At 42.7% G+C, this 24281-nt stretch overlaps 1 protein-coding gene and 1 long non-coding RNA gene across 5 annotated transcripts in view; one reads left to right on the top strand and one right to left on the bottom strand.

Moving 5' to 3' along the window:
* LOC307219021 overlaps nt 1–24281 on the bottom strand; it is a 198083-nt gene that overhangs the window by 102462 nt on the left and 71340 nt on the right. The window lies entirely within an intron of this gene.
* On the top strand, nt 700–14903 carry RWDD3 (RWD domain containing 3). Of its 4 annotated transcripts, none has more exons than XM_079981712.1 (5): nt 700–956; nt 6089–6136; nt 11344–11831; nt 14247–14344; nt 14448–14903. In XM_079981712.1, exons 1-5 carry the CDS (start codon nt 872–874, stop codon nt 14560–14562), a joined length of 834 nt encoding a protein of 277 aa, XP_079837838.1. In that variant the 5' UTR covers nt 700–871; the 3' UTR covers nt 14563–14903. The 4 variants fall into 4 exon arrangements, with proteins under 4 accessions (XP_079837838.1, XP_079837837.1, XP_079837839.1 ...); XM_079981711.1 differs by having other exon boundaries at nt 707–956; nt 14229–14344; XM_079981713.1 differs by lacking the exon at nt 6089–6136 and having other exon boundaries at nt 714–956; nt 14229–14344.

The raw sequence follows: 24281 nt of genomic DNA, 5'->3' as shown, positions 1-24281 counted from the left end.
GGCTTTTGGTGGAGACTTTCGAGATACGTTCCATATAAGGCTTTTTCTTTTGTAGGTAATTGTTTTGAGTCACCTCACATGATGTTACTACATGGGTTGGGTTGCCCTGTCAATTTTTGCCATGGATTGCTTTTTTAAATCTTTTTTTAGTTGCCACCTTTTATTTCTCTTTTTATCCAGCCTTTTGTCAAAGGAGCTCAAACAGCCCTTTTCACAACAACCTTGTGAGGTTGACACAAGATGACTCGGCCCCAACACCACACCGTTTGAACTCTGTGATGGAGGTGGGGCCAGGATTCGGACTCGGGTCTCACCCTGTTTTACGTGCAGTGCTCTAACCACTATGCCATGTTTAGGACTGAACTACTTTTAGCATTTCTTGGAATTGTTCAAGATTACTTATCTGTGAATTAAAGATTGCCTATTCAAGGGCATTCAGTGCCGACAGCAGGCCAGGAAGGTTTCAGATACCCGAGAAGAGTTACAAAGTACCATATAACCATAATTTTACAATTTGTGCACTTTCAGTTTATGTTGTTTCCCATGCACAAGTTTTGTTTAAAGGTCCTTTGTTAAAAAAAAAATTCTGAAAGTAATCAAACTTCACACCTTAGGAATGCAGAGCCTCTGGCTGTTCTTATTGTTAAATTTACAGTGCTTTGTCCCGAAGAAACGGGCTTCTTTTCATCACAATGTACACAACGTTGGTTATTGAGGTAACCAGGACTCAGCTGTCAGCGCCAGAAGCCGCATCCTTTGCCTTTGCCTTAATGAGCGAAGGAGGCGGAGCGCCCCCTTGTGGACACGGGACTCCTTTTCAAGCCCGTCCCCGTTTTCAATCCGGGCGGAAGGGGCGGCGCGTCTTTCTGCCATGTCGGACTTGGCTTTAGAGGAGCTCTCTGCGATTGCCGCGATTTACTGCGGGGAAGATGAATGCGAAGTGCTGGAGGTGTCAGGTGACTGTTTCTCAATCCTAGCACCGCTGGCTTAGTGACCCATAACCGGGAGGTTTTGCTGAGAACCTCCTAATCACGACTGATGGGAGCAGCTTTTAGCACACCTGCTTTCAAAAACAACAACAAGGCGGGGAGGGGAAAAGACCCGTTTGAAAAGCAGGGTTTCCCATAAAAACGAGGAGGGGGAAATTCTGTGCGGCTCCTGGAGGGCAGAGAAGAAGCTATGAAGGCCACAAAAGCAGCAAGCGGTAGATGAATGCAGCTTTTATCAGCCCATCAAAATCAGATTTACTTTTGATTCTCATTAGCAAAGATGAACTTCCCCCTTTCAGCAACCCCCTAGTTTCCCCTCCCCTTTGAAATCATTGCACAGTTTAAAAAAATAATAATAATAGGAATGCTTCATCTGTTGTCCAAGTGCCTGCTTCATCAGTTTTTATCCCTATGCTTTCCCTTAAAGAGTATCCTTAAGCATCTGCACAGCGCCATTGTCTGGTTGGTGATTTTTCCTGCTGTTTTGTACGCAGCCATGGATAAAAGGTTGCATTTGAGAAGGGTGTGAGCATAATTGAGAGAAAACTCCGGTGGAAGCCCTGGAGAGCAGCTGCCTGTCGGTGTAGACTACTACACTGAGCATAATGGATCCAGTGGTACCTCAAGTTACATACGCTTCAGGTTACACACTCCGCTAACCCAGAAATAGTGCTTCAGGTTAAGAACTTTGCTCCAGGATGAGAACAGAAATGGGGCTCTGGCGGCGTGGCAGCAGCAGGAGGCCTCATTAGCTAAAGTGGTGCTTCAGGTTAAGAACAGTTTCAGGTTAAGTATGGACCTCCGGAACAAACTTAGTACAGTCGTACCTCGGGTTACAGACGCTTCAGGTTACAGACGCTTCAGGTTACAAATTCTGCTAACTCAGAAATAGTACCTCGGGTTAAGAACTTTCCTTCAGAATGAGAACAGAAATCGTGCGGTGGCAGGGGGAGGCCCCATTAGCTAAAGTGGTTCTCACGTTAAGAACAGTTTCAGGTTAAGAACGGACCTCCGGAATGAATTAAGTTCTTAACCCGAGGTACCACTGTATATGGTTGCTTCCTGTGTTTCAACAAGCGGGAGACGCAGGCTAGCTTGAGACTTTCGATGTCAAGCTACTGTATTACGGGGCCTAAGTTCTTGAGTGCATGGTGGTTTTTAATGGCATAAATAAGCACCAATGCAAAAAATAAAATAAAAATCTAGGAGTAGATACACTAGGTAACTCTTGTTCCTGCTTGCTTACGGTTCTTCTTTTTTAAAAGTATATATATTTTTTTAAAGGATAAAATCAGTGGTTTGATTTCAGCCAGGGCACTTGAGACATTACAAGAACTTTTTTTTTTCCTGATTCACTGCCACTTTTCTGAATAGGCCCACAAACAAGATGTAGTGTGAAACAGAGGTTCAAAAACAGGTAAAACTAAGTTTGTTGTTTGTTGTGTGTGTTATGTGTGTACAGGCGCTGCCCTTTTTCTTCAAGTTATGCAGTGTTTCTAAAAACATTTTAAGCAACGTGCTGAGACATTCCCTTGCCTTTCTCTCCCTCCATATAAGTTCCTATTCCTTCCCAGAGAAACCCCTTTAAATAACAGACAGCAGCTGCAGAGGAGCAGCCAGTGGTCTGACTGCTCACGTAGGCAACATACATGATCCCAGAACTTCAGTTTTCAGAGCCAAGCGGATGTTGCCTTCCTGTGTGTTTTATTGACAGAGAGTGGCTTGATGGCGATATATTTTATCTTAGATGTATGCAGTGAGATGTAAGCTGATGCCCTCATCCAAAATAAAATACCCGTGAGACTTCTCTTGCATTCCTTTATCTGTACTTTATTGTACAAAAGGGCGATTGTCCGGGATCAATCAGGTGTTCAGGAAAGATCAAGTGCTTACTGAGTGAGCCCATTAAAAAATGTCCCTGAGCAGCTAACTTGAGCTGTGTACACACCGTACATTTAAAACACCTCCCCCCAAAATTCTGAGAGCTGCAGTTCCCAGCACCTTTAAACTACAACTCCCAGGATTGTTGTTGGTTTTTTTGCCAGGAGACGGGGAATGTGCTTTACATGTATGGTGGATACACAGCTCTGTTGATGATATTTGAGAGTCCCTTCCCTCTCTGTCATCTCCCCCCCCCCTCTCCATCAACTGATACCTTCTTCCTTTTCTGTCAAGCGGGGGCGGGGGAAGGAAATCCCAATTTCCTACTGGATATGTTTTCTCTCAGGCGTTTTTTGAATCTTAGCACAGGGGGAAAAAAAATAAAATGATGTAAGTTTTATTTATTTTATTTTTCTCCTCCCGGCTCAAATGTCTGTAAACATGCAAAGTGTTCCCATTCTGTTCCCATCTCTCTTGTAAGCATTGCCCTTGTAGCCTGCTTTTCTGTCAACACCTGCTGGCAAGCTGAACCAAACGCTCTCCGCTGCTACCAGTCGCCTCCGAAGACCCCAAGGCTGCTTTGCAGGAGTTTACTGTCGGACTGCTAAACATCACTAATGCACATTAAATATGCATCTATGTTCCAAAAACAGTTCAGCTGTTTCCCCCACTGCTGTGTGCTACAAATGTGTGGCAATTTCTCTGTTAAAACTCAGCGTCCCCTGCCCGCAGCATTGTAGCCTCTCAAACAGCCTTCCAGGGGACGTTGAGTCCTTCTGAAACCTACGAGGCGTTTTTGAATGAGATCAGTAATGGTAGGCAGACTTTTCCTTTAAAAAAGAGCTGGCCCATCTTTGCCACCTCTGTCTCCAGTGTGCAGCCATAGTGTGGTGGGTGCATTCTGTGCTGGTCTGTGCTTTGCATGAACTGAGCTTAGAAACCTCTGCAACAGACAGAGTGTTCCTTGGGAGAAAAGCGCATGTGAAGAAAGGGATCCCCGGAGATCGAAAATTTGAAAACCACTGCTTTCAGATACTGAGCCAGATTGGATGATCATGCCTCAAATGGTCATTGGATCAATTCACACAGAACACTTTCACGCCTCCCTTCACTCAAACTGTGGTTAAGCCAGGAACCTCCTGATTAACCATAGTTTCCCATTACATCCAGTTTGAGAAACTATGGTTAACTAGAGACTTCCTGGTTTGTTTACTTACACCAAGAAGTGGCTGCATATGCCCTCTAAAGAACTTGTTCATATTTTGACTTAATAAGCCACTATATCACCATCTGAATGTGGCCCATTGTGACAGTTTATTTTTCCTTGCTTCTGCATTACATGCACACCTAAAAGTTACCCTAAATAATTAATCCCAGTCTCTCTTATAATTAATGGTAGCAAATCCAGCTTGGCTTCTTTTTTCTCCTTGTCAAATTTTTGTTATAAAAAGGTTACACATCTTTACTGTTTCTAACTTTTGACATAGCAGAGAGTCTAATGGGTGTCAATTTTCTGTCACAATTTTTTTATATATATATCGTATATATATAACAAATTGTGATGAGTAAATGAATGACACTAGCCAGAATTTGCTTGACTTGCTAAAGGGAATTGTAGAAACTGGAGATTTGTGTTCTGTTTTCCAAGAGTAAGTTCTCCAGGTTTAAAGAGGGGATGGGGAGCTGCCGTTGTCTGGTGGGCTAGATCCTTATCTCTCCTTATCTCTCCTTGTGAGCCATTTTGACAGGTGATCTGGGCCATAGTGTAGCCATCTCTGCTCAAAGAACAGGAGAAGCTTGCTGTCTTTCTCACAACGATTGTCATAGGCTGCAAACAAATGCACATTTGATTTATTAACACATTAATCAACGAAGGTTTTGTTAATCAGGTGTCAAACCCTATCTTTGGTCTGGTTAGAATATATATTTTAAAAACTCTGTAAATAACTGTCAAAAGAGGATTATAAAAATTAGACGATAATATGCTTTGGGAATGCAGGCAAGACATTTTATTTCCAGCATCAAGCTGGAGATCTTTTGTGCCTCCCAGTCCTGCAAAATGTTCCAGTATGAGATATGTATCAGTTTTGCAAAACAAAACTAGTTTTGCTGCTGTGGATCCCAGGAGTGTCTTTGTAGCATCCAAATTAGATTGAATAATTTATGAAAATTAATTTATGAATAATTTATGAAAATGCTTACTGTTAAAATACAAATCGGCTGAAATGTTGCTTACCCATGTTTAGGATTGGAAAAAATCCCATACGCCTGATCACCGAGGCACTAGGCCTGGGCGATATATCAATATATCTCCCAGGACCGGTATGAGGAGCGGACCGCGATGTCGGCTTCACTCAGTGGTATATCACTGGTGAAACCGCCACCGCTCCTGAGTCCCTCTGCTAGTGACTTTCTATAGTGAGTGCTGCACGAGCATCAAATAATTGTTTGCTAACAGGCATATCTTTCTATCTAGGTTTTCTCTGACTCTTAAGATTGGACCCTGCTATTGCTCGATTGTTGCTTTTATCTCCATTTTGTATTTTGCACACTGCCTAGATGTTTCAAATATATTCAGCAGTTTGGAAATGCTAATCAACTGAAAAATAATGCCCGTTATTAGAGATGGTTGCATTAAAATCAAGGGACATGAATGGGTCAGAGTAGAAGATTGGTGGGTTTGGGGTGCTCTCCTTCCACTCGGTCTGTAAAAACATCCCAGTTTTCTGAAGCTTAGGAGTGACCCGCTCAACATGCAGCAGGCGTTTTATTGAAAATGATGTGTGAATGAATTTAAATCAGCTAATTAACAAAGGTCTGCTTTACTTTTTCTTGTCTGGCCTCAAAGATTAGTGTTGCCGATAGACCGACATAATTTACTTGTTCATCCACTCTCTCCTCCTCCTCTACGGTTTGCTCAGCTATCTTGTCATAAAACATATATTTGTTCATCAAAATTTGGATTTCTGCAGGTAACGCTCAGAAATGCACAATGAGTGGGTGACACAGAAAGCCAGCAAAAAGAAAAAAAAAGGAGGGGTAGAGAGGGAGCCCTTTCTAGCTGACACCAAACACAGAAAACAATTTGAAGTATGCCAGCACTAAATTTACTGATGATAAGCATGCAGCTGGGGGAAATGAGTGAGAATGTGCTGGGTTTCCAACTTATTAGCACAATAAATGTCAACAGAATGGTAATTTACTGCTCTCTATTTCAGATAGCACCTCTTGTGAAAGAGTCAGGCAAATAGAAGGTGCTATTACAGGTAGGTAGGGAGACTTCTTGTAATCCGCCAACTTCAGCTGCCAGCGGCCCTTCTGAGTCAGGGCTGTTATCATGTTCAGCCTGATATGTCAGTATTATTTTGAAATGTGCAAGAAAAATAACCCCAAAGCAAACTCAAGGCTGGTTTTGCATTGCAGGCCGGGGCGCATGAGGCAGGACAAAGAAGATAATAAGATAAAGGACATTGGTTTTGGGTTAAAATAGGCCTCCACTTTATTGATTGCAGGTGTAAGTAGGTTTTGGCGAAGGCATTGGGTATGTATCTCCTTCCTTTTTTTTTAATTTGCATTTTATTTATTTGTTAACATTCTTATATTACATCAGTAAATGTTGTCATATTACATTACAGGACTTACTATAATTTCTAACATGTATACAAAAATTATATGCAAATTTTATATACCTAGAAAGAAAATGAAGAAAAAAAAGAACAAAGAGAAAAAACAAAGTCATCTCCTCCTAATGGATTAATTGGCCGGGTTGACCCGGGATTTTGGCGTACATTGAATCAGTCCTACCAGGAGTGTCATATTGGAAGGTTGCTGTAGCCTAATAGCCCCTGTGTGGGCTCCTGGACAGAGACACCCCCTCGCGGACCCCTTTAGTAGGGTACCCAAAAGGCTAAGAATCCAGCCCAATGCCTTATCCGCCATCAAGTTATGATTGCTGGCAAAAACCTCCCAACTGGCCCAATTTGTCTGCAGGAAAAAAATATCCTTCCTTGGCTTCCAATACAGCAACTCTACAATTCTGTGCTTCAGTGAGTATTCCATGTGGACTGACCTGAAATCTGGACAGGACCAAATCTGATGCTCAGGGTGAAGGATCCAGTGCCAAACCCAAATGGATGGCTCGGGCGTGGCCTCTTTATATAAGAAATAGGTGGACCTTACCTGGAACCTGGGTCAGTCAGGTCCGCCGCTGCTGCCATGCCTTCCCCCAGCCTACTTGAAACTGGTCTGTTCAAATGGGGGATGCCCTGTCAGTTTGCATTTCTTAGTACAGAAAGTATTGATCTGATGTGTGGAGATCTTTCCTATTCTACTTAGTTCAAGAGTGTTCTGGAAGGTTTCTTTCTATGTGAAAGAAACAGGCAGAAGGTTTCTGATGTTTGGGTTATTCCTTCTGGAAAGCTGAGTACAGCTGGTTTAAACTGGTTCTGTTATCCTTTCTGTCAAGGTCATGCTGACTATAATAGTCAGGCCAGGAGGAGCCTGGGTTTCACACTTTCTCTTTCTGTCACATTGTTCTGGTGTGGTGTTCTGTTCTGTATGCTATAGTGTTAAGGTTCAGTCTTATTATAAGTTATAAGTAAGTTTAAGTTAAGTCTGCTGCAACTAGATTTCTTATGGACTGTGCCTATCCGGAATGTATTGGATTTGTGACCACTATGCTCATTTGCCTTCAGTAGCAGTAAAGCTCTGCTAGGTGAAGTACAATTGCCTCTGGGCTATTTTTTGGGAACTCTGCAACGTGTTTAAGTTTTTTCCTCCTCACATGATGTGCCCGGCACTCTGTGCAGCCATGGGGGGAGGCGCTGACATCTCCCAGTGGCTGCATGGGGTGGGAAAATGGCGTCAGCAAGTGAAACAGGAGACTAGGGTTGCAGTTTGATATGCTGTAGGCCAGGGTTGGGAAATCTCTTGACAGCAGTCCAGATCATGAGACCTTGAGGCCTCATGATTTAGACAATGGTAGTCTCTCCAAGATCAAACCGATCCATTCTGAAGGAAATCGGCCCTGAGTGCTCACTGGAAGGACAGATCCTGAAGCTGACGCTCCAATACTTTGGCCATCTCATGAGAAGAGAAGACTCCCTGGAAAAGACCCTGATGTTGGGAAAGATTGAGGGCACAAGGAGAAGAGGACGACAGAGGACAAGATGGTTGGACAGTGTTCTCGAAGCTACCAGCATGAGTTTGACCAAACTGCAGGAGGCAGTGGAAGACAGGAGTGCCTGGCGTGCTCTGGTCCATGGGGTCACGAAGAGTCGGACACGACTAAACAACAACAACAAAAGTCTCTCCAAGCTGTTTCCCCTTCCTGATGCTGCTCTGTGGTTGGCTTTTCTGTATTTGCCTATCAGTCAGTGCCTCTGTGTCCCTCTTGTTTCCTTGAAAGTGCCCATGGAAGAGAGGTGCAATGTCTTCCTCTTAGGGCAACACACTCTACTGAGAAGGAGACTCCATTTCTCGGCACGCTGTTCATAGTGCTCAGGGTTGTCGGAACCATTTCAGCTCATGTCACTCACTAAACCGTCTTCGTCTGTTGTTTGGCAGAGGGCACTGAAGCTTGCGAAGCCGTGTCAGCCGTGAGGAAGGGGCGGGAGGCAGGAATCAGACATAGCTCCATTGCCCATCCCATGAAGCCGAGGTAGATCTTGGGAGGTAGGGAAGAGACAAGCCACTTCAAAAGAACTCATCTGAAACTTGGGACTGCTTCGCTGCGTCTTTCAGATCTGTCTCTCCCAACCCCTTCAGAATGAATCAAGTTGACATTTTAGCAACTTTTTGAAGGAATGGGGTGAAGTGGTTGGAACACATCAAAGAAACGATGTAGTGAAGATCTGAAAAAAGAGTACCTTTCATCTTACACCCTAACTTTTTTCTGTTTTAGTAGAAGCAGATGAGATCCTTGTCCCCTCTTAATTTAGCAAAAGCGCCGCTATTGTTTCACGCTGGCTGCACTGCTGTTGGAAAACAGCACAGTACAAAAAAACCACATCCCGTTTTACTCCTTTTTCCCATTGCCTTTGATTCAGGCGATTAGTCTGATGACAATAATGAAACTCAGCATTTTTATAGCACGTTCCAAGTGTTCAAAGCCTTTCGTGTTGCAGTAATTCTTTCAGCAGCTGTCTAGAAAATAGGGCTGTAATGGCAGCATTGCCAGTTTAGTGGCTATGGCTGAGGGAAGATTTCAACCGGGAGCTTCCTGGTTCACAGTTTTAGTCATACAGTACAATATACACTTAAAATAGAAGAAAAAATTATGGTACTTTGAAGAACCGCTTGCAGGTCGGTCGTTTCTGTTGGCTTGGAAATTACGTATTTTCGAGCAAGTTTTGTGCATAACTAGGGTTTCAGTGGATAGTCTGGGATCTTGTGGTCTGGGATCTCTCCGACTTTATTCTGTACTGCCAAAATGCCTGTTGTTATGACAAGTATGGTACGTGTAAAGCAAAGGTTCATAAATTGCAGGGGTCTCCTATAAAGGGTACTGTGAACTCTAAAGACATAAGTTAGCTGGGATAGCTCAGTCAGTAGAGCATGAGACTCTGAATCTCAGAGTCATGGGGTTCGAGCCCCCCGTTGGGCAAAAGATTCCTGCATTGCAGGGGTTGGACTAGATGACCCTCGCGGTCCCCTCCAACTCTATGATTCTATGATTCTCTAAGAAGAACTGTGCTAGACCATATCCAGAGTCCATCTAGGCCAGTCAGATGGTTCAGAAAGGTCCACAAATAAGTCATGAAGTCAACGGTGCTTCCTTGTAGTATATTTGTACCCATAGCAACTGGTATTCAATTAGGGGTACCCTTTCTCTCAACAGTATTGTTCATTTATTTTATTTTATTTTTTAAAAATATGCTGCTCTATTTCCCAGTTGGGAAACCAGAGTGATGCACAATATAATGAAAACCACCAATGCAAAATAATTTACACCATCATTATCATTATCATATTTTTTTTAAACCCCTCACAATCTTCTAATAGCCATTGAAAGACAAATTTGTGGGGCTAGGCTTAAAACCATCTAAGCCATTCACATTTGGTAGTAGCCAGTTCCATAAACAGTCAGCCAGTTTTTGCCATTTGCCTACCCTTGGTTCTGTTTCAATGGCTGGAAACTGGCTCTTATATAAATATAATATCAGATAATTCTCCATCAAACCAAACCTTACAAGCTTCTAAGTGAGAGTCATCTTAATTGATTTTTCATTGTCTCCTGAAAATCTGTCTTCCTGTACTGTCTGAACATTAGCTGTAAGTTTTTCTTCTTCTGTGGGACTGGGTTTTATCTTGCCAAAGACTTGTGAACTTTCCCCCTTTCTGAAGCATTAACAAGAATTGTGCAGCATTTGACAGCGTTTAAAGCAAAAATTTAACGTTACTGTAAAGCCATCATTTTTTGCTCAAACTGCAAGTTAATGTTAAGCATACACTTCAAATTGCCTTCTTACCATTCTTTTTTTGTTTTGCAGAAAGCAGCTTCAGGCAACTGTGATCTAGATATAGGGGGATTAATACCCCCTACATAGGAAGTTGGGGATATTAATCCTTCTTTCTTTGCACTGTTTTCTCTTGAAAAATCGTCCTGCCCTATCTGTGTCTGAGGGTCTATTTGCTGTAAATAGTTTGACACTTAAGCAACATGACTTTCCTCGCATGAGAAAAAAAAAAAAATCAAAGTCTTGCTAATTCACCCTCAAAGAGTCCTGGTTGATCTTAACTAATAGTTCTTGATTAGATGGAATCCATATTTGTATTCCCAAGACTTATATTGAATTTCACCAACACTTAAACAGGCCCTTCCACATTGCTTTCCATTCAAGATCTATTGCTATGAATTCAGGTCCTGGATTAAATTCTTACACGTGTGTTAAAGCATTAATCTCTTCTTTAATCCCTAAACTAAAATGCTTAGGGTAACAATTGGCTGTAAACCACAGAGCCTAGGACTTGCCGATCAGAAGCTTGGCGGTTTGAATCACCGCTACGGGGTGAGCTCCCGTTGTTCGGTCCCTGCTCCTACCAACCTAGCAGTTCGAAAGCACGTCAAAGTGCAAGTAGATAAATAGGTACCGCTCTGGCGGGAAGGTAAACGGCGTTTCCATGTGCTGCTCTGGTTCTCTAGAAGCGGCTTAGTCATGTCAGCCACATGACCCGGAAGCTGTACGCCGGCTCCCTCGGCCAATAAAGCGAGATGAGCGCTGCAACCCCAGAGTCGGTCACAACTAGACCTAATGGTCAGGGGTCCCTTTACCTTTATCCCTCTGCAGTACAAAAATAATCTCACACCAGACATTTTATAGTTAAATGAAATATTAATAGATCATTCAGGTGTCGCCCCCCCCCCCGAGAGTGAGTAAAGCTTTTTTCTGAGGGTAAGAACAAACAAACAAACAACTGTTGCAAATATGTTTGTTGACTCTTAGTTGATCATTGCTTTTGGATGCTTTTTCAGAGACAGAAGGAATCTCGTTTAGGATTCAGACCAGCGCAAAAGGACCTTTGGGCGCAGATATATTGTTGAAGCTGTTGTTTCATTTGCCGATTGGTTACCCGTCAAGCCTGCCGAATATCTCTGTTAGCTCTGAGCAGCTTACAAGGACGCAGTGTGCGGCCGTGAAAGGGAGATTACTTGAGGAAGCAGAGAGGCATTTTTCACAGCCTATGGTACATGAGCTGATTCTCTGGATACAGCAGAATCTTAAGCATGCTGTCGAGCGAGCTGAAGCTTCAGTCTGCAGCGGAGAAAGTACTCTATCAACAGACGGACCTGAGGAGGATGGTGTCTGGATTGCCCTTCTGCGTTTAGATCATATGAGAGCGAAGGGAAAATATGTCAAAACAGTAGAAAAATGGTGTGCAGATCTAAAGCTGACTGGAAGACTGATGTTCATGGGCAAGATGATTCTGATTCTTCTTCAAGGAGACAGAAGGAGCATTAAGGTGCAGACATTGCTCTGATTTGCCGGTTCGGTTGCTGATAGCTCAGAGAACTATGTCAGTTCAAATATATTCAGGTTTTTTTTGTATGTTTGTTAGGCGTTTTGTGAAACTGGTTGTTTTATTCACAGCAATGTCTTTTTAAAGTTTAAGCTCTGTGTCCTGTCTGCCGCCCTGCGTGCCCTTTGTATTTAGAGCAGGGTTTCCCGAACTTGTATCTCCCGCTGTTTTTGGACTACAACTCCCATCATCCGTAGCTAGCAGGACCAGTCGTCAGGGATAAAGGGAATTGTAGTCCACAACTATCTGGAAACCCAAGTTTGGGAAATTCTGATTTATAACAAGATTTAGCATTGGGCTAAGAGGGTCTGGTCAGCCGCTAACTTCAACAGGGAGCTTATTTCTTAATTGAAGAAGAGCCAGCAATATTAGCCCCGCCCACTGATCCCCCCCCCCCCCCGGGAAAAGGGATCTTTTAATCCTCATTTCTCCAGAGCTGTATCTTGGCTGGCATTTGCCTGCATTTTCCTCACGCATGGAAGAAATCTGCTGAAGTCCATGTTGGGAAAACTTTGTGTCAAACTTCTGTGGCAATTCACACAGGATCTTTGCACGGGAGGAAAAAAAGGCTGGTTTTCAGACAGGAAGCTGGTGGGAGTCTGAGGCCTACTGTGTGTGAGATTTTGACCAGCTTCTGCCCATCTGAAGTTGATACAGGCCCGTCTTATCTTGAGCCCAAAGAGTAGTCCACATAGCGGAAGGATAAGCGGTATGTGCCACATACTTAACTTTATTTACACTTCTATGCTGAGAGAATACAAACATGCATCTTGCCTCTGCGAGAGCAGAGAAGCAACTCCCTCTCGGAAACTAAAGAACACCGAGAGAACAGTGAAAAACAGGAAACCAGTGAACGTCACATCCAGTCTCCCATTCCCGTGGGAACCCAACAGTACTCTGACTTTGGAATGCAAAACAATGTCCCGTGACAAGCATTTCGCTGCACAGTGAAGGAAACAGAAACCAACACTGTGGCCTATTCCTATTCTAGGAACAGATGGAACCAAATGCTAACCAAGCAGACTTCAGGTAAATAGTGACCATTGCACTTCCACATTCCTTAGAGACTAATGCATGTGATTATGGCTGCACTATGGAGAATATGGTGTTCTGTCTTCCTGCAACAAGTTTCTTCATAGTTAGTGTAGCAGAATTGTAGCAGAAGCCTGTTTTCTAAGATAGATTACATAATTTGGATCAGGATAAGCCAACTGCAAACCTAGACATAACTAGGATTTTTTTTTTTAAAAAAGGGATAAGTACATGTAACATAACCATAGAGGTAGGAAGGTTGAATGACCCTGTGGACTACTCATAAATGTTTGTTCTTTCAAAATGTAACTTCCTATATGTCTTACTCATTTAGGGATTTCTATACCGCGGTTTACTAAATGGTCACAGGTTGGTTTGTAAGTTATGAAGATCGTAAGTGCAGAATGTGAAACAGTAAAACAGCAAACTAAAATAATAGCAACAATGGGTTGTTATCCAAAGTAGCGCTAATTACATCCCTGATGGTTTTAAGAAGTTTGTGGGTAGCTCCAGTTAAGAACACCGGAAGACTTGGTGCATCAAATAATAATAATAATAATAATAATAATAATAATAATAATAATATTAATAATAATAATTGGCCAGCACAACTGAAGCATGTCACCAGAGTTCCCTCATGTATCCCATCATGGGTGTATATTTTCCATGCTTTACATGGAAACACAAGTGTAACACTGGGGCTACTTGTGTGTAAGCGCTTGCACTCTTAGAGTTTAGTAATCAGTTTCAAAAACTGTCCCTCTCCGCGCAGCCCTCGGTGCATGGCTGCCTTAATCGCTGGCAGAATCCGTCAGTGGGCGTTTCCGGAATTTCTTCCAACATAAGAGTTCTTTGACAGAAACTCTACGCCTAGATTCTCTACGTGACAGCTTCCTGTGCAAAGTGGGCGTCCCAAGAGGAGGTCCTGAGCTCTCCCCGCTGTTCTCACTGAAAGCGTCTCGGAGCTGTTCCTCCGACTCTGTTTCTGCTGAAACTCCCCCTCTCCCCCTGCTGGTTCCCTCCTCAGCATCCGAGGGTCTCCCAGCACCCTGGAGCCCCTCCACCACTTGGAGCTCCGATGGCAGTTCCCTGACACGCTGGTCTTGCAACTTCAGACTTCACCTGGTCTTTCACCTTTAGTCTTAAAAACCTTGAGATTTTGACCAGGGCAATGCTAAGGACAAACTCCCTCCCCTTTTTATTTTTATTTTTCAGCAATAAAATTTAATCAACAGGCTCTTACAATTGACGTTTCATGTTCTGATGTTGTGTGGTGGTTTTTTTTTTGTGTGTGTGTGTGTGATTTAGGAATATCTTCTTCTTCAGAAAACCAGCAAGGTGGATGTGGATTCGAGCGGAAAGAAGTGTAAAGAGAAAATGATTAGCGTTCTTTCAGAAACAAAAGCCCAGGCAGCACACAGAAGGTATAATTTAGCACTGTTTCGGCTAGAAAAGCAGCTTTGAATTGATAATTACATTCTGACACGGAAGCAGGCATATTCATGAAGTCTTTCTTGTACAACATAGGTTTCAGGCATTTGAAGTCAAAGAGTACTCAACGCTGGGTGAGCTGCAAAATGAATTCAAGGCTGCGGGCCTGGCAGAACTGTTCAGTGAGTTTGTGCTGGCTCGCTGGAAGTAATTCTGAAGCAGGCACATGTGGCTGAGACTAAAACTGTCATTGAACGTATCAAATGGATGCCGAGAGAAGGTAAAATGAAAGGTTTTGGTGGAGGACAGCTCTGAAGTGTCTCTTGCAAAATGTCAGGAAAAAGCTGTCTCCTTGGGAAGTTCTCCTCACACTCAGAATGGGTGATGTTTTTGATTGTGACAACTCTTCGCTGGAACACTTTGCGTATTAATGATATTTAAGAACCCGTAGGTCAGATGGGAAGCATGGGCAGCACAGAAATCACCCTATTCTTTGGGATCAGGGTGGATTGTTCCTCCTTTCTCCTATAATTAAATGATCTTTTAGAATAATTTGTTTCTAGCGTGACATTTTTTGGGTATGTTTATGCTACTTGGAAAGCTGTACAAGAACCCTCCTCCCCTTCTTTCCACCATATTTTAAATATGGGAATAAAGAAAAATGGCAATTGTTTATACCTCATCTCTAGCCTGCCTTTCTGCTCTAGGAGTTCCCAGAGCAGCTTAGGCTGCAGCCCCGTGCACAAACTCCTGGAAATAAGTCCGACCGAACTCAACAGGACGATTTTCCCGAATAGACATGTGTAGGATGGCACTGTTAATTTGTGAATAAGATGTTACATATCAAAGACTGCAGCCATTTTAAGTTTTATTTGCTCTTGTTTAGATTTGGGGAAATGAGGGGAAATAACTTCGCAGAGATGACTTCTTGGTCAAACCCTTTCACGCTCAGGTTTTCATCTACCACCATTCTAATTATGATTTTTTTTTTTTAAAAGCCTGTATTTCCCCAACAACTTATTAGCTCAGAGGTGGGGAACCTGTAGCCCTCTGAATGTTGTTGGACTCCAACTCCCATGAGCCCTCTGAGCAGCGGACAGGGATGCTGGGAGTTGTAGTCTTGCATTCTCTGGAGGGCCATTTTATAGCTACTCAGATCCTTATAGATGACTGTAGCATTCCTATGTCAGATGTACCACCGCCTCCAACAACATCTGGAAGGCTACAAATTGACTTCCTTTCTCTAGAAACCTGCATCTGGCTGTGGGTAGCCCTTAACAAATTGGGGTGCATCTCTCCCCCACCCTCTGCTTTCGTGATACAAAATGGTGCTCAAACACATACAGAAGGTGGTTGACCTTCTTTGGAGTTCATCAAGCTGTAACGAGCTTTGTGATTTTTTCTTCATTTCAAAGCATATGGTTGATGTCATTTCACTCCACACTTGCTTATTTACTGCGACAATAGTAAAAAAGAGAGGGGGAAAAAGAGTGCGGGGGGAACCTCTTTCAGTTTTCTGTGGCAGATACTTAAGCATTTCATCTACAGATGAAATTGGTTTGAAACGGCTCTTCGACATCAGATTTATAGCTCGTGTGTTTCAGATGGCAGCATCTGCCTTTGTGACATTTAGGAAACAACCATAAAACATGGATGTTTAAAAGAAAGGAGGGGTTGAACATAGCACAACCTTGGCTGGATCAGACTAAGGCAGTGTTTCTAAAACCTTTGATACAAGGGGCCCATTGCACCTCTGACTATGTGGTATGCTTCGCCTTCACACTTCAGGTGCTATCCTAATACTTTCATCCCTCCATCTCTCTGGCCTCATCTAAAACCCATTATCAGCCAGTACAAGTTAAATGTATCTAAGGCTTTTAAAAGATGCCCTTTCAAGAGATACCAAGAAGGTGCCACTGTAATTGCAGGCGAGATGTCTGGTACATGACACCAGTTGAAGATGTGTGAGGGAATCTTTGACCCTCCAGATATTGTTGAATGACAACTTCCATCATCCTTGGCCAGGCGTGAGGAGTTGAGGTTTGGCAACATTGGAGGGCTGCGGGTTCCCCATACTTGGTCCAAGGAACTACTTTTCTCCCCCAATGTTTCCAGATGAAGAACTGTGATGGGAGAGAGACTTTGTGCTGGCCATCAGGCAATGGCTTTTTCCACCTGCCTTGCCCCACCCTCTAGCCCTATGAGTCCTTCCCAGACCATGACTTTGAGAACGGCAGAAGCAGCTGGGAAGAGAGGAGAGGAGTTCAGGGGTATTCAGTTTTTAAAAATATATAAATTGTGCATCCTTGTTTCTCAACTTGACCCTTTTACATGGTTTTGTATGTGTTTTTTTTTGGTTGTGACTTGCTGTTATTTTTATTGACTACAGTTTAGGAATTCTTTATTGTAAATGGCTAAATGTAAACTGTTTAATAATTATTTGCTGATATTTTATTATACTGTTTACTATTCTAATGGATTATTGAATATTGCTTTATTTTATATAAGTTGATTATTCTAAAGATGTTTTCGTTACGACTTTTTTTTGTATGGGATCAGATTGTTATTAGGTGTGCGATCTTTCCTGTCAATTTGGTTGCTCCTTCAGCTTGTCACCTGCCTTGCGTATATTAATATAGAAAGGCGGTGTGCAAATTCAAAGTGAAATGAAATTAAATGTTGCCAAACGAGCTGCTTCTGTGCTCCACGTGAATCAAGCCCTTTTATATACGTACACCTATGTGATCTAGAATCATAGAATCATAGTTGGAAGAGACCACAAGGGCCATCGAGTCCAACCCCCTGCCAAGCAGGAAACACCATCAGAGCACTCCTGACATATGGTTGTCAAGCCTCTGCTTAAAGACCTCCAAAGAAGGAGACTCCACCACACTCCTTGGCAGCAAATTCCACTGTTGAACAGCTCTTACTGTCTACCACTTTTCGTGGCAAACTCTTCTAACAATACTGTTTAACCAGTGTACAATTTGCTTGCTCCATGGTGATAGTGAGCTTTAACATGGGTGATGCCCTAAACACTGTTATCATTGTTCTACTACATCGCTAGTAGTAAGAAGCAATATCTGTCAGCGCCATCTCTCCAACCTAGTGAATTCAGCACTTGGTGGCGGCTAGGGAACATAGTCAATGCTTTAATCACCGTTCCTCCTCACCATGCTTTGCTACAAACACAGTGTGCATGTGAGTTCATTCTTTCCCTCTCACACAGTTATGCACATTCTACAAATGCAGGGACAACACATGCACGCAACCATTTGGTGTATCTAGGGAAATGTGTCCTTGCAATTCTCTGACGAAGCTCTTGACTACCATAAGTGGCAGGTTCCTGCATTGTTATTTCAGGCTTATGTCATGATGATTAAACCTATTTAGCTTTGCAGTGTTCACATTCTGCCTATTTTAATAAGCATCCTTATGGTCATAAAGCTTTTACGCATACATGCATATGGGTCCTCAGACGCTGCACAGTTTGCTACTTTACTAGACAGAGGTTGTCGCCTCTCACTTATGTTTGTTTCATACGTGCGGATGTTATTGCAAAGTTTGCGGGTTTACGAAAAGAACCCGAAGAAGCTAGCACTGAGTGACTTCCATGGCCACTCCTGTCGGGAAATATCCTGTGGCAGAATGGATTGCTCAGATCCTTGCTCCGAAAACTTTGCTGCGACATTTCAGGAAAGCTTTAGCCTCTGCGAAAAGCTGACAACGACCCAAGTCCGGTCATGCAAATGCTTTGCATTAAAAGCAGCAATTGCATATGGTAGTTAACAGAAAAATATAAACTCTGTTACCAAAGCTGATGGTATAGTAAGTCACCCAGGCAGCTCTGAAGCCTCATTCATATTCAAACCCTATCGCTATAAATGGTGTTCTTGATGGTGATCCTTGCTGACTTTCTCTATTATTAAGGCTGGAGATGGAAATGCAGCTTAAACTCTTCAGCACATTTGGCGCAGCATTTGTACATTCAGAAATGAGTCACAACGCAATGATCCTGGGATCCTGTTGCAACCACCTTAAAACATCTCCTCGTTCACTAGGCAAGAAGGGTTGATTACCTGTTCAACAGAGCTTGATTATCTGTCAGGTCCAGAGATAATAACAGATGCTTTGTGCATCGATCTTCTATCACCTGCTTAATTTGTTACTCACTGTTCTTAAATTGTCTAAATCGACATATCAATTCAGCATAAGAAATGACTTGAGTTTTTCTGCTTAATTTGACATACTTTAAAAGAACATGCTGCTGCTCAGGCACCTGGAGAACATCAAAGTAGACGTCAACCTGATTCCATCAAAGCAAATACTCTTGCTTCCTCATCTATCAGCCATTGACAGTAAAGAGCATGCAGGTATCTTGCGTTCGGGCAAGTAACTGGCATCTTTAAGGGGGTGGCGGTCCCCTGTTGAAGGCTAATTTGCATGTGATACAGGCATCTTCCTAAAAGAAGAGTTTGGATTTGATATCCCACTTTATCACTGCCCTAAGGAGTCCCCCACAACAAACACTCTGTGAGGTGAGTGAGGCTGAGAGACTTCAGAGAAGTGTGACTAGCCCAAGGTCACCCAGCAGCTGCTTGTGGAGGAGCGGGGAAGTGAACCCGGTTCACCAGATTACGAGTCCACCGCTCTTAACCACTACACCACACTGGAGAAATGGGTAAGGTCCATTGGCATCATGGGGCAGAAGAACTTAGAAACAATGTACCAGGGTATCAAGCATTTCTTACCCAAATTGAGCAGATGGAAAGGGTCAGTTTCCCATCTTCCTTCACCATTAGCCAAGTTGCCTGAGGTTTATGGGAGTTCTAGTCCAAAATGTTTGGAGGGCACCAAATTTAGGAAGGCTGGTGTAGGCTACTTTTTCATTTCGAAGGAAGCAGTTGGTGTGAGGCGCAACTGATTATCAATGCCCCAGTGAAACCCGTGTGGGAGAAGACAAGGTGATGATTTGGAAGACAGGAAAAAGTTGTGTGGATTCCAAATGTATGAGGTAAACTGCACCTGAGTTTTTAAAGGGCTCCCCAATTTAGTCCTGAATGGTGCTTGGGTAACAGTGTTATCAGTTTGTAGGGCTAGGATTCAATGGGATGGTGAAACTGCAATGGAAGCTTTGTGTGTGTGTGTTTTTTAATGGATATGCTGATAGGGAATATGCCAGTGAAGTGCTTGGTCATAGATTATACCCCCAATAAGCTAAATAATGGAGAAACATTCCTGCTTTAACATTATTCTCTATATTTGAGCAACATTATAAAAGAGACTACAGGGTGCCCTAATATTGAGATAAGTCAGATTTTGAAACTAATCATTTGTAAATTTGAAGAGTAAAGTTTTCTGAAGAGCAGAAAACTCAAAACAACATAATAGCAAAAAATCACCACCCTCGTGGTGAGGGTGGGTGAGGAATGTTATTTATAAGAAGCTGTTTCTTGGGACTGTTGGGTAAATTAAAATAACACAACAATGCTGATGTTCGTGAGATTGATAGATCGTTGTAAGTTCTATGTTTGTCTTTGAACTTAAGCCAGTAATTGTCTTTATGACAATAAACTGTAATTATTGGAATAATCTCATACATTTTGTAGTATTGGGATGTATTTTATATCTTTTTAATGTTTCACATTAGTTGCATTGTTGCCAATTTGCAGTCCGTATATTTATGCTTAATTTTGTGTTATCTTATTCGGGAAATATGTATTGTGTAACTTAATTATGGGATTTATAGACGTAAATGGAACTTGAAATGAAAATATGCTAATAGCATTTTAGAGTTATTGTTCTGAGCTGTTCTCAGATATGTGCTCTTGAATCAATATTAGTTTGGCTGTCTAGCCTCGTTCATGGCAATATCCTCCAGCAAGAAAATGTGGTGTTTTTTTCAGAGAGAGAAGGAAAGGAGCGGGAGGGGGGAACTAAACAATTTGCCTGTAAAATAAGGCAGCATTGCATATTAATTTCTTTGTACTTTAAGAATAAAATCCTTTAATACTTTGGGTGTGGAACAATTATGTATTCATTGGCTTTAACCTTATGCTAATAAGGGAACAAAGCTTTAATTTCTTTCCTTTTTCTTGTTTGTATTTCTTGTGCATAATTTAATGCAAACAATCAGTTCATACATGGCATTAGCGTTCTGTTGATCAGTTCCACTGATCATGGTTCGTAAGCATTTCTGTTGCAAACCTTGATTATCTATGGTTTATAATTCAGAGGACGAAAATGAATTGTGGGACCTGATTAAACATACCTTGAAGGTGTGTTAATGGCTCCTTCTTTGGCCACTTTCCCCTCTTAATAGATACTGTGTTTATGGTGGGAAAACCAAGGTTTGCACAAATCCAGAATTTCATGTGTAGACCTTTCCATTCATTTGAAAGTGTGCTAATTGTCCATTCAGCAGAATGGGAAATCAAAGTGTTTCCTACCATGCATAGGAAATAATGCATTACAGGATTGGTGGGGAGGATAGCAAAGGTACAGTGGTACCTTGGTTCTCAAACTTAATCTGTTCTGGAAGTCCGTTCCAAAACCAAAGGCGTGCTTTCCCATAGAAAGTAATGCAAAATGGATTAATCCGTTTCAGACTTTTAAAAACAACCCCATAAACAGTAATTTAACATGAATTTTACTATCTAACAAGACCATTGATCCATAAAATGAAAGCAATAAACAATGTGCTGCAATCACACAATCAATCAATCAATCAATCAATCAGGAACTGAACTGGGTTCCACACAGTCACAAAAAACAAACAACAAAGAGCCGCAAAAACAAAAACGCAAAATAAATAGCAAAAACAGACAGACTTCAGCGTAACACTCAAAACGGAAGTGTGGCACTCAAATCGGAAGCGTAACACTCAAAACGGAGCACGTTCAGCTTTTGAAAAACATTAGCAAACCAGAACAATTATTTTCAGTTTGCAGTGTTTGGGTTCCAAGTTGTTTGAGTACCAAGGCGTTTGAGAACCAAGGTACCACTGTAGTTGACTTTCTGCCTCTAGCCTGTAAAATAATCTGTGGTAGCAGGTACCAACGGTAATTTGCTAGGTTTCTTCAGCATCCAGCTTTTGTGTTGGAAAAAAAAAAGAATTTCAGATGGAGCCGTAGTGAGACGTTGGCTTTTTTGCCCTTCATTAAGGTGGCCTAGTTTGGAATCTGAAGCACATTTCATAGGTAGTTAAGTCCCATTTAACTCACAGTGTGGTGTAGTGGTTAAGAGCGGTAGTCTCCTAATCTGGGGAACCAGGTTCGCGTCTCCGCTCCTCCACATGCAGCTGCTGGGTGACCTTGGGCTAGTCACACTTCTGTGAAGTCTCTCAGCCCCACTCACCTCACAGAGTGTTTGTTGTGGGGGAGGAAGGGAAAGGAGAATGTTAGCCGCTTTGAGACTCCTTAAAGTGAGTGAAAGGCGGGATATCAAATCCAAACTCTTCTTCTTCTTCTTCTTCTTCTGAATGAAGTTGCTTAGGATACCCTGTAAACTGTGCTATTCATGTGCCAGGCTATAGCTCAGCAGTAGAGCACATGAGAAGACCCCTGACATCTCTAGTGAAAAAAAAGTTCAGGGGGCAGATGACCACTGTCTGTTAGGGTAGACAAGACTAGATGGATGAATAGTGTGACCTCATACAGTGTGGCTTTCTGCGTTTCCTTTCCTTTCCATAAAACTTGTATCTACCCATTATCCAACATGTTTATCTGCTTTTCTGAAAGTCCAGTAAAGAAAGAGTGCTTGTCAGTTCATTTGCTGAACAGAGCAAAGCAGAAAACTTGGAAGCATGCTGAAGAAAATAGGGTTCTTATTAATGTGAATTTAGTCTGAACCAGAAGAGGCAACTCTTCTGAGGTCACAAGGGAAGAAGTCAGAAGGTAAAACTTTTGGATAAACGTTCTCACCAGCTAATGTATTCAGATCAGTCTGGGGCTTAAAGCATAGCTGCAGATGCCAGTTGAGAAGTTGGCACCTGCCAGGAGCATGGGAAAAATCCACAACGATTATAGCAGTCTGTTATTTCATGGAAACAAAACAGTATGGAGTGTTCATCTGAGCAGCTGGAAGAGGAGGACCAAGGATGAGAAAGAGCTGTGAGTAGAGGGGGGAGGCTTTCCTCATCCTCTGGACCCCCTGGGAAACTCAACAAACCTGCTCCACCTTGAACTGGGTGTGGAGAGTGAATGGAACACAGCTGTGGGCACCTTTGGGGAAGTGCCATCTTCCTTGGGCCTGCCCATCGAAAAGAAGTCTACAGTGAGAGACAAGGGTGATGTCTGCTGTTTCCAGCAACTCTTCTCATTGTAAGACTTCTGTGGGTGAGCTGAACATTTGTTTGGACCCTGGGTGAGAACCGGGAGGAAAATGAATTGATATTGATTTGTTTATATTAGTAACATTAATTGATAAGTGTATATTTCTGTAATAATTTAAGTCGTCTGTTGCTTCAGATTTCTGTTCACCGCTTAGAGGTATCTTTAATATATTAAGCAGCATAGGAGTTAAATATTCAAAAGAGAGCCAGTGTGGTGTAGTGGTTAAGAGTGGTAGACTAGTAATCTGGTGAACCGGGTTCGATTCCCCACTCCACATGCAGCTGCTGGGTGACCTTCGGCTAGTCACATTTCTCTGAAGTCTCTCAGCCTCACTCACCTCACAGAGTGTTTGTTGTGGGGGAGGAAGGGAAAGGAGAATGTTAGCCGCTTTGAGACTCCTTAGGGTAGCGATAAAGCGGGATATCAAATCCAAACTCTTCTTCTTCTTCAAATCCAAAAATTAAAAACATATGGGACTAGCTTGTACTGCTGGTGAATGCAGTTGTTTTCTCTTTCTCTCTCTCTCTGATAGAGGAGACATTTGTGCACCGGGTCTGTTGATCCACTGAAGAATTTTGTTTCTGTACATGAATTTTGTTTGCAAGACTGAAGGGTTAGGCTAAAAGCCCGAGGCATCTCATTAAATCCCGGTTACAGATATACTGTAGTCTTGGAGTGGGTATAAAAGGTAAAGGTAAAGGTACCCCTGCCCGTACGGGCCAGTCTTGACAGACTCTGGGGTTGTGCGCCCATCTCACTTAAGAGGCCAGGGGCCAGCGCTGTCCGGAGACACTTCCGGGTCACGTGGCCAGCGTGACATCGCTGCTCTGGCCAGAGCCAGAGCCAGAGCCAGAGCCAGAGCCAGAGCCAGAGCCAGAGCCGCACACGGAAACGCCGTTTACCTTCCCGCTGGTAAGCGGTCCCTATTTATCTACTTGCACCCGGAGGTGCTTTCGAACTGCTAGGTTGGCAGGCGCTGGGACCGAGCAGCGGGAGCGCACCCCGCCGCAGGGATTCGAACCGCCGACCTTTCGATCGGCAAGCCCTAGGCGCTGAGGCTTTAACCCACAGGGGCCATCTAACCTGACCTCTCCTCATCCCCTATTCACAGGAGCAGATTTTAGAGGAACGGGAGGTGGAGAAAATCTTGTTCTGAGAAGCCCTGTTTATGGAAATTTGTGCCATTGTTCTGAGGCAGGAAATAATAGCACTATAGACTATACCATTGTAAGTATGATGGCTTTCCTTAGATCAGCATTCAGATGAGAACACCATCAGTGGCAAATGAGAAAGGAAAAGCTGAAAGGATGGTTAAAATATCCTTATCAACCAAGATGATAAAAGTTGGAAGGCAAGTTTTGTGATGAAAGGCTTGAAGGTGTTAAATATGTTCATTCTGGGTTAATATGGAGACACCTTTCAAATATCTTTACAAGCATCAGGAGAAAGACAGAAGAATGTCAGAAGTGTCCATTGTGTCCTGTGCTATCAGGACAGGATAGAAAGCAGTGGTTTTAAATGAAACAGACCTTGGGGCATGGGACGTGCATTTTTTTTGGAAAAATCAGAATGTATTTTTATTAATACATCACCCAGC

This window comes from Podarcis cretensis (genome assembly GCF_951804945.1).
Source record: "Podarcis cretensis genome assembly, chromosome: 6".
Lineage (NCBI taxonomy): Eukaryota > Metazoa > Chordata > Lepidosauria > Squamata > Lacertidae > Podarcis > Podarcis cretensis.
The sequence above is the reverse complement of the archived record's forward strand: the minus strand, read 5'-3'. Positions and strand labels throughout refer to the sequence as shown.